This window comes from Epinephelus moara, chromosome 5 (genome assembly GCF_006386435.1).
Source record: "Epinephelus moara isolate mb chromosome 5, YSFRI_EMoa_1.0, whole genome shotgun sequence".
NCBI lineage: Eukaryota > Metazoa > Chordata > Actinopteri > Perciformes > Serranidae > Epinephelus > Epinephelus moara.
This window is the reverse complement of record NC_065510.1, coordinates 1,728,350-1,745,660: the sequence shown is the minus strand read 5'-3', so window position 1 is coordinate 1,745,660 and position 17,311 is coordinate 1,728,350. Positions and strand designations below refer to the sequence as shown.

The following is a 17,311-nucleotide window of genomic DNA, read 5'->3' as shown; positions in this document are numbered from 1 at the left end:
TTTTGGATTCCTCGTTTACCCTGGAGGCTTGCGAGAAACACAAGATTTTCATCACAAATTGACCTTAACATGGGGTGAGTAATGGATATACAAATGGTCATTTCGGGGATGAAGAGCCCCTTTAATTGAATTATTTTTAAGATCTTGTGCAAATCAAATATACAGACAAAAAACAGAAGTGAGCTTTAGGCGCAGAGGTGATAATCTTTGTAATACATCCATTGAGACATTAAAGCAGCATTCTTCCACATTAATGAGCAGAAGCCTGTTGTTCAGATGAAGCTGAATGACGTCAGAGTCAGTGGTGACTTCATGTCCAGACTACAGGACACGAAACATAAACATATATATTAGATAACACACATGTAAACTGACTTCACCTCAGATTACCATCTTTTTTCCCAGGCTCTCTCTGTCTCTGATCATCCTGCTGTTAGATAAACAAATCTCAGGCCTGTTGTTGGAAGGTAATGGAGAGGTCATTTGGCTCGCTCTCAAAGAGCGACCGGGGTCATATTTCGACGGTCGCGAGACGCCATTGTTGCTCTCTGTTGTTGTGGCTGCGTGTGTGTGTGTGTGTTTGCCTGGTGGAGCTGTGTGATGGACGGAAAAGTGTGTTTGTTCGCAGCGAGGTGGTGGTTGAGTGAGCTTAGGAGATTGGACAGAAGGCTGAAAAGCATTATGTGTGTGTGTGTGTGTGTGTGTGTGTGTGTGTGTGTGTGTGTGTATATATAATCATATATAAAACAAAGGCTGTTGGAGTAAAAGATCGGGTTGAGGGCAGAGTGCAGACAATGGCGCTATCTGCAGACTGGACCAGATGACATGATGTTACATAAGCCATCTGTGTGTGTGTGTGTGTGTGTGTGTGTGTGTGTGTGTGTGTGAGAGAAACAGATAGCCCCTGCTAATGGCTAGGATAGGCCTTCATGGTTATTAACTTTCAATCTGATTTAATCCCGCTAGGAATTACTACTTTCATTATTTGCAGCGTGTTTTCTTTTTTTTTTTTGTCTTCTTTTTTTTATTATTATTATTTTTTAAACTCAGCTCTGGTGGATTTGAAGAAGCGTCTCTTCTGCTGGTGGAGCTTTGCATGTTGTATTATTTATGATAGCATTATTCATGGCTCTGCGCGCCTGAGGCTAATCTTCTGTGACGTCTGTGTGCTCGTGTAGGTGTCTGCCTCTGAAGCAGCATACATGCACACAGTTTTAGCTGGCGGTGGCTTTGTCATTAGGACATACAGCATGTGTTTGTGGATTATGGTTCACAGCATGATTTCATACCAGGCAAACGTCAACATTAATACCTGTCAGTTATGATTGGTGTTTCATCTGTCATATTAACTCGCAGGGTATTTCTCTTCTATTAAATATCTTACATATGGCTGTCAGTGTTGTCCACCTCCATAATAATGGATGAGATTCTGTTTTCTTCATAATATATGAATTAAACAGCCTGGAGTATTGATTCTGCATTTGGATCATTGCATCACTGCTTCTCTATGTCGGCCCCAAACCCCAAGTGACCAGATTACATTCAATAACTGTTATTATGCCTCTGCACTGTTGGTAGCTGTGGTTGGAGGCATTATGTGTTTGGGTTGTCCGTCTCTCTGTACGTGCGTCCCATTCTTGTGTGAGCGATATCTGAAGAACGCCTCGAGAGATTTTCTTCAAATTTGACAAAAATGTCCACTGGACTTAATGATAAACTAATTAGATAGGTCAAGGTCACCGTGACCTTGCTTTCATCTCATTCTCGTGATAGCAATATTTCAAGCACCTTGAGGAAATTTCTTCAAATTTGGTACAAACATTCACTGGATTGAAGGAGTGAACTGATTTGATTCGGTGGTAAAAGGTCAGGACCACTGTGACGTCACTGTGACCTTGCGTCTATCTGTTTTTCATGAACGAGATATCAGGGCTGCCCCCTTAATAGTCGACCAAACGTTAGTCGACCAGAAAGGTCATTAGTTGGCAACATCCTATTGGTCGCTGAATCGCAGAAAAAAAAACTTAACTTGAAACTCTACTAGGAGCTGTGCCTTGTCAAAGGTCAGGGTCACTGTGACCTTGGCGTCTATCTGTTTTTCTTGCCTGTGGATATCCTCATTCATCCAGGTCATAGTTATCTCAAGGCAATTGGATCGAATGCAACTGGACTTGGTTTTGTCTTAGAAATCTGTTTTTCATGAACGAGATATCAGGGCTGCCCCCTTAATAGCCGACCAAATGTTAGTCGAACAGAAAGGTCATTAGTTGGCAAGACTTTATTGGTCGCTTAGTCGTGAAAACAAAACAAAACTTGAAACTTTATGAGGAGCTGCACCTTGTCAAAATAAATCCACGCCTGTATGACTGGACCATGGGAATTTATTTTGAAAGGACAGACACAGGAAGTGTCCTCGTCAGGTTAATTTCCAGGGCTGGTACCTGCGGTTATTCCACAGGCTAGTTAATAACATGTCGGGCAGGAAATCCAAAGTGTGGGATCATTTTGAGAAGGTGAAGGATGAACCCAAGGTGATATGTAAACTCATCTTCATTGGTCGACTACAAACATGACGTATCATCTGAAACATGGAAGTAGCTACATGCCCATTAGCCCACAGCGTCATTAACAGGCGGCTCGCTCAGTGTGTGACGTGCACTTGTAGATAAAATATAGGCCTATATTACGAAACGATATGAGCTGCACTTATATAGATATTATTAATATTAGTAGATACAGGTCAAATATAAGGATATTGTTGAACTCAAGCTGTGTTTCCTGGAATCCAAGTGATTGCAGCGGACTAAAGGAAAGTTGCACCAGGGTGAGATTCTCCTTGATGCAGCTGCAGTAGATGTTATAATGTGTTATCACAGGTCAGAGTTTAAACAAACTCATTAGCTGCTCTGTCACCTCTGTGAGTTCATTGTAATTTTTAAAAAATATATTTTTTCGAGGCTTTTCCTAAAAGGACGAGATTAATCAACAGAAACAGTCAAGCGATAATAATGAACCTTATTTACAGAGCACTTTTTATACAAGAGATTCAGCTCAAGATTAGACAAAAAAAAGACAGTGGATGATAAACGAAATATATAAGTGAAGATAAAAAGTAAGAATTAGAGAATTAATGTAAAATAATAATAATAAGAAGAAGAATTACAATTATTAAAAGCCAGACTAAATAAATAGGTTTTCAGCTGTCGTTTAAAAATGTTCGCCGAGCTCACATCTCTGATAGCTTTTGAAATGGTATTTCATCATTTTGGAGCATAATTAACAAAAGCTGCGCAGCTTATTTTCTTGTGCCTATAATTGTGTGTATTTACAAACCCAGCAGTGGAAGATCTGAGAGCTGGTGTCGGATTATAGAACGACAGAGAGTCTACAATGTAGGCCAGTCTCAAACTATTAAGAGCTTTAAAAACAAGAAACAGAAACTTAAGATTTATTCTAAAAGACACTGGGAGCCAGTGGAGTATTGCTAACGCCAGGGTAATGTGCTCTATCGTCCTCGTTTAGGTTAATAATCCGCAAGGCCGGTAAATGTAACATTGCATTAATATATTTGCAGTAAAAGCACTAATACATTTTTCAGCATCTTTCAGCAGCTGTACCTTGGAGATGTTGCTTAAGCGAAAAAGCTTTTTTGGTCACCTGTCTTATGTGCGAAATAAAAGTTGAATCTAAATCTAGAATAATGTGGAGGCATGTTACTTTAGCTCTGATCCCAGGAGCCAGAGGCACAAGCTTGCAAAGGAATAGATCTCTAAGAGTGCTCAAGATTGTTATGCATTAGATCTCAAGGAAGGGCCATGAGAAATCATCAGGGCAAGTTACTCTTCCTCCCCCGGCCTCGTCTAGATAAGCAAGAAATGGGTCCCACATAGTTTTTAATTTAGCTGGTTGTCAAGAATCTGAGTCTTTCCATCTGTATTACTGAAATAATGTCAGCCATCCATCACTGGGAAGAACGGGGAGGAGAGGGTGATTTTCATCCTTCCAAATCGTCTTTTGGCGACAGTCATTCCCTTGTTAATTGTAATTTAATGCGGTGAAATCAAAACGGAAGATACAATCAGAGACTGATGAGAGAAACAGACAAAAGAGAGACTTTTGTAAACTACTCATGGTAAAACCTTTTGAGGACCAGCTGAAATAGTGGCTCTAACCCAGTTTGTTTAATATTTCGTTTTCTTTGATGATATTGTGAACAGCCAGATTTCTGTGATGTTTGTCGTGATTAATCACACTCCGTAGAGCAGGGTCTTCAATGTTTGTCAGGCCAAGGACCCCTTAGCTGAAAGACAGATGGAGCAGGGATCCGCGAATTACATGTATTGAATAAAATTGAATTGCATAATAAAACGGGCCTATAATAACGTGTATGGCAGCTTTAAGTGTCTTGTATAAAGGTACCTTTTATATTAACCACACAATACTAAGCTATTATTTTTATTCAACCAGGAAGTCCCATTGAGACTGAAAATCTCTTTACTAGAGAGACCTGGCCAAGGTAGCAGCCAATCAAAACACATTTAAAATACAATAGATACAATATATAATACACAAATCTGCAATAAAATAACAACTATTCAAACGTAGAGGCCTCTCAAGAAAATAATTAATAATAGAAAATTATAGATAATTATTGACAGATTTATATATTTATACATCATGGGTTCATTTGGCAAAGCTTCATTGGTAACAGCCATCAATGTTGCACACAGTGAATTAAATACATATATATATTTTTTAACAATAGGCAGATTTATCTTTACTAAAATATGTTGGATTCATATTAATGTGTATTTCCAGACATATTTTAATCTTTAAATGAATGGTGTGTATATATATATATATTTATATTTATATATATATACATACATATATATATTTATATATTGTGATTACCTCCTGTCATTTCTTTTTTCTGTCCTGTTTTTTATCCATCAAAAACACTGAGACTCCCGTGCTGGCTGTACCCTTTTCATCTTGTTTCATAAATTGCTCATGAAGTCATGCTTCAGAAAGAATTGTTCAAGGGCTTTTTTTTTTTTTTTTACCCTTGCAGCTTTTTGTTGTTTGAATTAAAAATATATATATTTAGCAGCTTTTTTTATAACATTGTGAAAATCCACTCAGCTACACTGAAATTATTCGAAAGCAAATTTCTCATTTGTTGCTTGAAGATTTGTGTCACGATTATTCTGGCCTCAGTAATTGTGATTCATAATGTTATTCTGATAATAATCAAAATATGGTTAAAACTCTTTCAAGGGCACTTAATTTACATTTTAATTAACATTTTATTAAGAAACAAATGTGTTTATTGCATCACAGATGGGACTTTTTATTTCATGATGATAATAATAATGATGATACATTTTATTTATAGGCGAAAACACAGTTTTAAAAAAAGCAGCAATGTATCAATAGATCATAAAATCAAACAGTTCTGTTATATACAATAAAAGTTAATAAAATGACTAGATAGAGGTAAAAATTAGAAATACTAGGTATGAAATCATCATAAAGTCATCGTCAGTGCAGCTCACCATATGTGCGTCGTATGTGTGAAGTGAACATCCTTTAGTGGAGAACAAATAAACAATGTTAAAGTGCAAGGTTTTCCAGCTATTTGAAATTATGTCAATGCTTGATTAAAATCGTTTGCATTTCGGTTGGTGCGTATTCAGTCCGTTTTTGCTGGGTCTCTTTTATTGTTCCTTGCCCAGCAGTCTCTTTGGGTGCTGCTGAATATGATATTCAGAATTATCCAATAACATAAATTCACCATGATCATCTTATTGTGTGTTTTTTGTATCACGATGCACCACAAAGTCACATGTTGGCGCATCCCTCTTCACTGCAGACTTCAGTGCGTTTGCATCAGCGCTCAAACTCAGAATTCTCTTTGTGTTTCCCTTCAGAGGTGGAGGCCGAGCCAGTGAGGCAGCCGGGCGAGCGCCCGTCGAAGCGTCGCTGTTTCTGGGAGTACCGGCGCGCTCGAGAGTCGGCTACAAAGAAGAAACTGGGCGGAGACGTCCACTGGTCTCTGTCTTGGAGCTCCAGCACTCTACCCAGCACACTGTACCGCCGAGAGGGTGAGAACACTGCAGCACTATCAGGGTGCTGAAACGATGAGACCGTCAATAGATCAAGACAGTTTATTTATGGAAATTTTGATTATTGAATAAAACATTTAAGGAGTCACATAAATGTGCTATTAGGTGATGATCAGACAGAGTAGTCTGGTGACCCAATTAATCAGAAAGATGGCTGATAGATTAATTGTTAGTCGCAGTCCTGATCATGTAGAGGTGAAGCTGGGAGCGAAAGTGTCAAGATCTCCTGAATTAGAGGTATTTTTTTTGCAGCAGGAGTCATTAAAACGATATTCACACTGCAGCTGAAAGTGTCCCATTTCTTTTCTCTCATGTGACACCAATCGGATCGGGACCCTCAGGCATGTGCCCTACATACAACTTTCATGTCAAAATCTGAATTTTTCAACATTTCCTTGATAAGTGAATCTTACGTCAGGCTCGACTGTGGCTGTGCAGCAGTTTGGCAGCCTTTGTTCTTCAGAAGAATCCAGAACGACACAGTCCCTTTAATGCACAATAGAATAAAATCACAAACTAGTACTGCGTCTAAAATTAACATGTAAGATTGTGACATATTTATATATTCTGTAACTGAGTCCTGTTACATTTAATTAAGATATTTAAAGCTATGATGCCACTTTTGTAGCTGCATATTTCTAAGGATTTCTTGGTGACAGAGCATGATTTGGGACCTTGCCAGAGTTATGTGGATCTTGGACAAACGTTTGGCTGCACAGTATAAATTCAGATTTACGGGCACACTGGTGGGTTTAAGATTGAGGATTGAAAGACCTTCACTGACAGGCATTGAATTCATTATGTTTTCCTTTGTCCAGGCAAAAAAGGGCGCCGCAAAGCTCGCAAGACAGACGCCAGCGACCTGACACCAAACCCCCAGAAGCTGCACAACATCGGGGAGCAGCTGCAGAAGCTCAATGCTGCCATCGACGGCATGGGCCCCGTCAACGACCTGCCCGCTGTGGCCCGCGCCCGGTCCCGTAAGGAGAAGAACAAGCTGGCCTCCAGGTACCAGACTCCACTTACTGCCCTCCTACATCCTCTGCACTGAGCCAGAGCCCTGGAGACTTCCCGTATCGATTTTATCAGGCATGAGTGGGCATTTCGAGAGGTTTTTCAGTATTTGTAAAGCGTTTGCAGAAAAAAATAGCAGAGAATCCTGCAGACCTCCGTGGTTTGGTATCTGCAGTCTTTAGCCTTCAAGATTGGTTTTCAAATGTGTGGTGCATTTAAGTATCTGACCTTCTTATAGTGTTTCTGGAGGAGAGAGAGAGAGAGAGAGAGGAATGCAAGCAATTTAAGGTATAGTTGATTTGACTTGATAGAAAATCAGAAAATCCACGAAAAATGTTTTTTATTTCCAGTGTCTTGTGTTTTTATCCTGAAGTGTCAGGAGTAGGGTTCGTAAGCGGTGCTTGTAGTACTTGAATTTGGCATTCGGGAGTGTAAGTACTGGAATACCTTAAAAAGCAGACATTTCTGTGCCTCTGCTGTAGCGACAGACGAGCCTGGAGACATCATGTTTTTGAGTTGTATGTCTGTCTGTCTGTCTGTCAGTCCATACATCTGTCCCATTATCATGAGCGCAATATCTGGAGAACACCTTGGGGGATTTTTTTTTTTCTCCAAATTTGGCACAAATGTCCACTTGGACTGATATGATTCTGATGGTCAAAGGTCAGTGTGACTTTGTCTTTGTCTCATTCTCGTGAACAAAATATCTCAAGAACTCCTTGAGGGAACTTCTTCAAATTTGGCACAAACATCCACTTAGACTCAAGAATGAACTGATAAGAATTTGGTGGTCAAAGGTCAAATGTTAAGGTCACTGGGACCTTGTTTGTCTCATTCTCATGAATGCATTTTTTTTCAAATTTGGCAAAATATCCACTTGGACTCAGTGATGAAATTATTAGAATTTGGTGGTCAAAAGTGAAAGGTCACTGTGACCTTGTGAAAGTTGATTTTTTTGCTGGCAACTCAAGACTTCATACGCTAATTATGGCACAAAAATGTCTAACAGGATAAAATAATGAGGTGATGACATTTTATATCCAAAAGGTCAAAGGTCAACTTTACTGTGACATCATAATGTTCTATGATATCACATTTCTGGCCATTACTCAACGTCATATCTCAGGAACAGAAGAGACATTTGGTCAGATACTAAACTGGTGACATTAATTTCGGGTGTCCACCTTGAAACTGTGCTGATTGTATCTTCTGGGCTGCCAGGGGAAGGTGTGTGAAGTATCCATGTTTTCACAGATGTGGACGTAAACTCTAAGTGCAACTTGACTTGTGCGTGGAGGCATACAACTGCAAAGTGATAATTCTAGTTTAACTTGGTCCCTGAAAAAGGTACTTAAATTTGATTTGATTGATTTAAGAAACATATTAGGAAAATGTTTTAAACTGCTAAGACTGGCCAAGCTTGCAATTATTTTCTAACGCCATATTTGCAGAGTGATCTCGCTGTGCCAAAGGGTTGGTTAACTCCAGTAAATACTCAGCACCAGGATGTTTCACTAGCCTGTGAAACACAGAGTCAGCCGATAGCACAATTTGTGAGCTGTAATTTGGCAGTAAATAAGCAACCATGGTGGAGCTGCTGGATGGATTTGTGTAGTTGGTTGGTTGCGGCGGTAGCTGTTAGCAGCTAGCTCCACTTGTTATCCACTGAGCCACAGCGGAGCAAGCAGCTGCTGGACTTCACTTCAGACTCTGCTCAGATCTGCAGTGTCTCATGAAGGTTTATGGTTTGGTTAATGTTTGCTACATCGTGTTCTGTACTTTGTATATTTTCTTGCTTTTTTGTCCTTTGCCAGTCACACGCATGAATAATAATAGCCAGCTAATTAATAATAAGTTAATTTTAAGCCCGAGCAGCATGTGTTTGCTCCATTTATAAATTTGCAGAGTTCTCTTGCAACAGATGGTCGTGGAGAAAACAATTGCATCCTTAAAAAGTGAGTGCTTGAAAAAGTACTTAAAAGTCCTTGAATTTGACTTTCCCCATCTGCATGAACCCTGCAGGAAACATTTGATTTCCTTTCCTCCCCCAGGGGTACACAGTGTACCACACTGAGGATGACCTTTTAAAACCTGAGGAAACTGCAACTACAAGCACATGCGTCCCTGAGGACGATACACACAACACGAATGATTTGAAAATGTAGGTCATGAGGGTGTTTTTGAGTTGATTGGCCCTGTTTAATGAGTTTACCTTGGACATGAGCGAGATGGAATAAATGAAGGAAAGATGGAGGGAAGCGGAGGAAAACAACAGAGGAGATGAGATGGAGGGAGGCAGGATGAGAGGATGAATAGGAGGAAATCAGGGCAGAATTGTGGAGGCAGACGAGGAGTTAGATGAGGAGGGTCACAGAAAGTTCATCTCTGGAGGGAAGAAGGGAGGGGGGGAGAATTTGGAGGAAAGGACATTATTACAGTCGGTTTAAAGAGGAGAGGGACTCTGGGAATATCTTATTATTCCAAACATATTAAACACGACACAAACACATCATCCGATAGAAAGTTGAAGGAAGAAGCAAAAGAAAACTGAGAAGAAGACGGAGACAGTGAGGGTAAAGTATTCAGTTAGAGTCACCGAGTACTTCAGTCATACCGCGCGATGTGACTGAGTTCATGTTTTAATTCAATATGCAGGAATTTCATCTGTGGAGATTCACATCTTTTTGTGCTGTCATTCTTTGTGGCTGCCTGAGAACAGGTCAGAGTTAGCCGTGGGATTATCCTAACCGCCTCCAGTCTCTTCTTTTCTTTCTTTGTCAAAAACAAACCTGCCCGGGGCGTTCAGCCGGCGTTGGGGAAAAAATAAAAAAACGCCCAGTTGTTAGCTGTGGTGTCTCCAGCTTGGCCGGGCGCTTCAACAAACACTGTTAGGGATGGAAAGATCATGTCCTGGTCACAGACTTACAGGAATAATCCATCATTTTGGAAAATACAGTTGTTTACTTTCTTACTGAGAGTTACGTGGGGAGATTTATATCAGTTTAATCTCTGTGTGTTCAGCACAAAGACTGGAAGCAGGTGGAAACTGTTAGTTGAGCTCCATCAGAGGTGTCTCAAACAGCTCAGTTGTAGACACAATAGCCCTTTTTAGATAGGAATTGTGCAAATTTACAGGAAAGCCCAATCAGTCTTTTTTTTAGCATTGGCAGTATAAAAACAAAATCAGGGAGTGCAGCAAAATGCCGCCTACTTACTTTTGTTTATGCAGAATGCGCCTTTTTCAGGACAATGGGGGCGTGAGCAAGTAACAAAACGTTTAGCTCAGCGTGTGACGTAAACAGTGACGTGGGAGGGAAGCCGCGGCTGGTCAGTCGATTTTTCATGGATTCTCTCGTAAATCGTCGTGTTCTTCACCGTTCCTGTCATCTGGAGGTTAATGGCCTCTTCGTTTGCGTTTGTGTTTTTGGAGGGTGGCGTTAACCCTAACACTAGCTGCTAGCTTGGTTAGCGTCCACCTATGCATTTACAGTCTATGGTTAGCAAAAAAACACATTAAAACCATTAAAACAAAATCTTCTTACCATAAAAACTGATATCCAACTTCTTAGAGGGATTTTTAGTTCAACCAAACACTGAACAAGACTTTGTAGGCAATCAAAACGTCATTATTAAAGCAGGATTTATACATCTGTGTCGAATCAACCTACGCTGTAGCCTGATGTGCACCTTCCCAGAAATGGAACTACACGTGGCGGCGACGCAGACCTCCTGTCTGCTTTTGTAAGCTGAAAACCACATCCCTTAAACAAAGCTTTTATTTACTTTAATTGCTCAGAAACAATAAATTGTGAAGACAATAAAGCCTCCACAGTATAGCATTTTAAGTCTTGTGTGTGATTTATCCTGGCTACATATGAGCAGACGACAACTCTGTTGGTTAGTTGCTAGGCTAATTTATACTGTGTAAAATGTCATAAGCTTCTGCTAATAACGTTAGCATGTTGTATTTGTTTGGAAAACGTGTTTAGTATAAGACAGTTGTTTTGACAGTGAACCCTGTGAGCTGTAATAGAGCAGAATTGTGTGACATTACCTTTGTTAAACGTTGCTGTTGTCCCTGGTTTTATATGAGCAGAGGAAATCTGCGCTCGTCGCTAGGCTAATTTATACAATGTAAAATGCGGTAGACTTGTGCTAATAACGTTAGCATGTTGTATTTGTTTGGAAAACGTGTTTAGTGTAAGACAGTTGTTTTGTCAGTGAACCTTGTGAGTTGTAATGGAGCCGAATTTTGTGACATTATCTTTGTTAAATGTTGCTGTTATCCCTGGCTTTGTATGAGTAGCCGCTAGGCTAATTTATACAATGTAAAATGCCATAGGTTTGTGCTAAAAACCATTAGCATGTTGTATTTGTGGGGAAAACGTGTCCAGCAGAAGACAAATGCTTTGTCTGTGAATGCTGCGAGTTATAGTGAAGCTGATTTGTGTACTTATAATTGAAAATGTCGCTATTAAGCCATGTTTAATGTGTTTTAGATCAACAAAACTTCACAGAAACCCCGTCGCCGACTAGTGTTTTGGAGGTGTGCCTGCAGAGCGACAGACACACCACCGCACAAGTACGAATGCTCACAAAGGTGTAGGCTCTGCGTAGAGCTGAAGCACAAGTGTTAATCTGCCGTAACTCATGTAACTGATAAGTGACAACTGGGGCTATGCCTGTACTTTGTGAAACAAGGTCTGTGCCATAGTTTCATTACCTAACAAGCATTGTCAATAGACGGCACCCACCTGTCACTCAAAGCAGCCAAGCCAGTAATTACGCATAACTTTAAGCCTTAAATGAGACACCACCTATATTAAGAATTCCAATATGTTATCTCCATGGCCGAGGAAAGTTCAGTCAGTATTTGTGAGCATGAGCTACTCTCTCTCAAAGCCAGAAACCACAGAAGTAAGTCTCAAATATAGTGTGAAATCTGCAGCGGCTCCATAGACGATGAATGGGAGCCTGATTTTGTGGACCTGCAGAATGCTTGTTTTCCTTTATATACCCGGATAAGTTTAATTCTGTCGCAGTGTTCTCAGTTCTGAAACAGAAATTGTACCCATATAATCATGAAGGAGAAGTGAATCTGGTGACAGCTTTTGCATCTTTGATGACATGCTAATGCATTTTGGCGCTGTTGCCTACAGTCATGACAGTGCTGAACTTTGATGGAACATACACTCCAAAAAATCAATATGTTCTGTATATTATCTAAATGCATACCACCCTGCTCTGCTCCACATATCTCACAGTCATGCTGCTAATACAGCAAATAAGCATGCCCCCCCCCCCCCCAAATTTTGGAGTATTCCTTTGAAGGTAATGAATCAACTGTTTGTCAGAGAGCTCCCAGCTGAACCGTCAAATAGCTTGTTTTATAACTTCCTCCCTGCAACATTGTCCACATCACAGTGACACTGCTGCAGGCCTTCTGAGTCATTCTTTCCCTGCAGGCTCATTTACCTCTCGTCATGTGATTGGTTGCTTGGTTTGATCTCAAAAATAGGTAAAGCCTCAAGTTTGGATACACTTCCAAGTATATTAAACCACAGCGGCCATTTTCCAAACCCTTCAAAGTACCAGAAGCTTTTAATTTGGGGAATATGTCCTTCCTACCTTCCAGGCAGCCGCTGGTTTCGACTCATTCAGCACACCAATTAAATCAATTTGCAGCTGTAGGTGAGCCATCACAATGAACAGCAGGACTCTTTTGGATTTTGCATTGAGAGCAGGGAATGTTTCAGCTAGACTCTATGTTGATGGTGTGTTCAGGGGCTTGTGGGAAACCCATTTTGGAACTTGTAATGATTTGAAGCAGCTTAATTGTTGTATTGTCGTCCACATCCTTCCCAAACCAGCAGGGACTGTGGTACAAATTGGAAATTTACAGGAGAAAAACCCACCATTTCAACGTGCAGAGAAACACAGAGGGAGCATTCAGTCCAACAGCACTGGCCTGCAATTCTTTTGTTTCCTTAAGTTTCGTTTAGCTGACTCACAGCCGCAAGAAAAGAGAAATTCTCTGCACACTGCAGAGAATAGTCCCCATGAGACACATGAATATTTAACATGCATTGATTGATTCATTCTCTGCTGCCTATTTTCAACACCAAATACTCTGAAACCAAACCGGCCGCATCCCTTCAGAGTCGTTGTGTCAAATGGAAGCAGAGGAGAGGAGGGATGAGGGAGGTTTCCAGTCAATCTCCCTCACAGTTTGGAAATAAATCCTCCACTCATCGCTCTCCAGCTGCTCTCAGTGTGAACCGGCAGAGATAGTAACAGGACCACGTGGAGAACGGGAATACGAGAACCGAGTCTCCCGTTCCAGAGATTGACGGTGTTCTCTTTTCCTCTGCTTCCAGGGCCTGCCGGCTGAAGAAGAAGGCCCAGCACGAAGCCAACAAGATCAAGCTGTGGGGGCTCAACCAGGAGTATGGTCAGTACTGCAGATTTGACACATACCACACATCTAACTTTGATTATTTTCATGTTTTAACTCCAGCTGAGGGACTTACATTCTTCAGGATCAGGTTTATCGGGTTTTCACATACAAGGAATCAGGGAACCTTGGTGTTTCGGTGCATAACAATAGATATAGTAGGAGGAAATTTTAAAAAAAGAAAAGAAAAGTTTTGCAAGTGCTGCAAAAGCCAAGGTACAAGAATACAGAATAGAAAAATAATTCACTAAAAATATGAAACAATACTATGAAAATATGTCTGGAAAAAAAGTTGTACCATTTTTTAAAAAATATTTACAATTTGATATCTTTATGTACCTGGTTTAGATCAAATTGAATAAGATTTATTGATTGAAAAATTGAAGGTAAAAAGTTTTTCACCTGACAGTGAGGGTTCATAAAATATTTCTAAGCTTATGATTCATTGGCGTCACTCTAAAGTCACTCTTATTTTTAAACAGGAATTGTGCAAATTTGCAGGAAAGCCCAATCAGTCTTCAACATTGGCAGTATAAAAACAAAATCGGGGAGTGCAGCAAAATGCCGCCTACCTACTTTTGTTTANATCCACCGCCAGTGGCTCGCACGTGCGGCGTCATCAACAGCTCCTCCCATTGCGGAAGGGCGCCTCGGTCTGTTTAAACTAAAAGGGTTCCGCCAATATGACTACCCTACGAGGCGGAAAATTGGGCATCTCGGATCAACTCGCCAATCCGCCTCTGTGTGTCTAAACTCTCGCAGCTTGCCGGCAAAACGGCCCAACATTCGCAGAAAATCTGGCAGTGTAAAAGGGGCTAAAGTCTGTCGACCTTTTTACAGCCGACGTTATTTCATTAGCTCGAGGCAAAACCTGCCTCTCCCCCACAGGGCTGTAGGCTACACAGGAGTCTTAAAATGTGTTTGTCTTGTTGTGGTATTGGGAGCCAGAATAGAAGGAGTCATGGCTCAAAACCAGCCGCCACTGCCCGTCAACAAAAACAGAGATGGTTAAATGTGATAAGACCAAAGGACTGGACGGAGGCCATCATCAAAAATGCTCACATGTGCAGCGCACACTTCATATCAGGTTAGGGAAAAAGTATTTCCTGTTGTAGGGATGAATAACGTTAAGTGTATTAAGGGTTATTACGTCCACCTCATCAGAAACGGGAGGCATTAAGAGGAATATTGGATTTCTCCTTTACGCTAACGTTTTAGCGCATTAGCTAACGTTAGCTTTGATAGCAAAAGAAACCAGAGGAAACCGTCCAAGTGTCGTCCTGACGGATGTGAAAAACATAGAAAATCTAACCTATTCCGAAAATTTCAATGACGGACCAAAGTTTCAGACTCAGTGTGCGAACATAATTGACACAACGTGAAGTCGTATTTATTTTTTGACGTGCGGACTCATTGTGCAAAGGCCTTTACACCAAAGAGACATCAGCATTTGCAGAACAGGCATTGGGAACTGTCAGGCTAGATTTTGTGAAGCCTGGAAACAGAGCCAAGATGGAGTGCAGAAGTCTAGTTTTCTCTCAGACCGCGTGAATTACAGTGTGCTCAAAGTTTATTTTTGGGATTTTTGCCCAATGACAGAAAAAATCCCCTACTTTTGGGATTTTTGCCCAATGACAGAAAAAATCCCCTACCGTAGCTTTAAGTGATATTTCAAATGCAAGACCTTTACTTGTAACAGAGTGTTTTTACACTGTGGTATTACTTCTCTACTTAAGCTAAGGATCTGAGTGGCCTTCATACTGCCACTAAATATTGTGATACTCTGCAGTACTACACACTTTATTGGTGCCCTTATCAATGTTGTCAGTGTCTGCTGTGATTCCCACCCAGCCTGACAGCCCTGTTTGTCTCTACTTGTTTTTCCAGAAGGTTTTCTGTTTGTCCTCACACTGTGCTGCTCTCATCTCTGAATACATACATCATGTTTGATCAATGACTGAATCATGCAGATCCTGATGCATCGTCTCATTATTGATTTAGTTACTAGATGACTCTGTAAACAGTAGCCTCGCTCATTAAATATTTGACCTTTGCTGTGTGAGGCAGCGCTTCTGCTCTCTTTCCCTCAAGGTTGATGGTATTTTTCAAAATTGTGTTATAATTTCTCCCGACGTTAGCAGAGGTGCTCTTTATTTCAGGCACCACCGCATGCCTCCAGTATCATATTCTGATAGTGAGGAAAGCGGCTCTGTGGGAGGAGAGTATTTGTTTTTTTTCCTCTTACTGTGTGAATTTGTCTAAATTTTAGAAGTAACCTTGTGTTCAGCTGCAGAAATTGGACTGCGTGTTGGAAATCAAGGTGTTTTCAGCAGGAGTGTAGCCTAATGGTTTCTCCAGTGGAGAAGTCCAAGTTTACATAATGTTTAATCGACTGAAATTATTTTACACACAGCAGCAGTTACAATCATTGAAGATAAAATCGCTACAAAGCCAAGTGGCTCGTTTCCACTGAGGTCCTCCGACATATAACAACTAACACGTATCACAGTTCCAGAGTGGTAAAGATAACATGTTCCAGCCTCTCTTTATAATAAGAACAAAATGCAAATCAAGCTATAAATTACTGAGAAACCATCTTTTCAAGGCCACTCTGAAGACGCCCTGTTTAAGAAATCATGTTACTGCAGAAAGCTGATAGTAACAAGATAATCAACACTTCAACTCTGCCAAATGTGTCAGCCCGGTCCTGCCTGCCTCCTCCTCCTCCTCCTCCTCCTCCTCCTCCTCCTCCTCCTCTTCCTCGTCTGGTTTGGTCCGACCTCTTTGAATGTAACTCTGACCAGCATCCAGCTTCCTTTGTCCCTTTTTTTTCTCCTCACATTTTTTAACATTCCAGTCATTCCTGATCCTGAACCGGCGCTTCATTGCGAAGGCTTTAGTTGTGGCTCCCGCAAATTTGTGTCCCACTGGCAGGAAGCCAAAACACACACAGGGCTTAACCTCACACATCCCCTTGCTTCCTCTTTCCCTCCTCTCCCTCCTGTGACTCTTTCTTTCCCTTTTTGTTCATTCTCTCTCATGCGCTCGCTGGCTCTGTCCTTTCTCTCTCCATCACTGTAATTTGCATCTATACAAAACACGCTCTACATGCCTAGCAGCAGATTCAACAGGAAACTTCAAACAAGTAGGACTTTGGTGCCATGCCAATGCCGGGAAGCCTCCTGACTTCAGTTACAGTGTGTGATGTGGAGTTGGAGGGTTTGAGACCCACTGCGGTCCCTCGCCCACACACAGACTCCCCGCTGAGACAAGCGTTGGACAAAAGAGGAATGAGATCTATATGACGCTGACAGGAGGGGTGCCATGGCGCCATCAGGTCACATGAACCCACAGGGGGAGGGAGCCAAAATAACAGAAGGGACTGATGATTATGATCATCACACATTCACACCTGGAAGCCCCAGTCTGATCTGTTGGCTGCTGAGCAGCTTCACTGGGGCAGCTGGGGGTTAATTGCTCAGTGGCAGTAATGAGGGAGGGACAGTCACTGATATTTCACTTTCATCACCGAAATCCATCAAGCCCACTCTCCAGACCTTTAGGCCACCCCTGCCCTTACTTCACCTTCACTGCACTTAGTTTTAGCTTTACTTTCTTTTTCTTTCACTTTCCATTTCCTCTTTTAATCCTTCAAAACCTGAGTACATCAGCTTGATTTCTTTCAAAAACATGGGAGGAAAGTGATGAGCAACTT

At 41.1% G+C, this 17,311-nt stretch overlaps 1 protein-coding gene across 4 annotated transcripts in view; it reads left to right on the top strand.

Moving 5' to 3' along the window:
• LOC126390314 (CREB3 regulatory factor-like) overlaps nucleotides 1-17,311 on the top strand; it is a 52,753-nt gene that overhangs the window by 23,540 nt on the left and 11,902 nt on the right. For all 4 annotated transcript variants that reach the window (XM_050044560.1, XM_050044559.1, XM_050044558.1 and 1 more), the window contains 3 exons: nucleotides 5,934-6,107; nucleotides 6,947-7,136; nucleotides 13,520-13,593. In XM_050044560.1, the coding sequence (XP_049900517.1) occupies nucleotides 5,934-6,107; nucleotides 6,947-7,136; nucleotides 13,520-13,593 (438 nt within the window). The remainder of the gene's footprint in view (nucleotides 1-5,933; nucleotides 6,108-6,946; nucleotides 7,137-13,519; nucleotides 13,594-17,311) is intronic.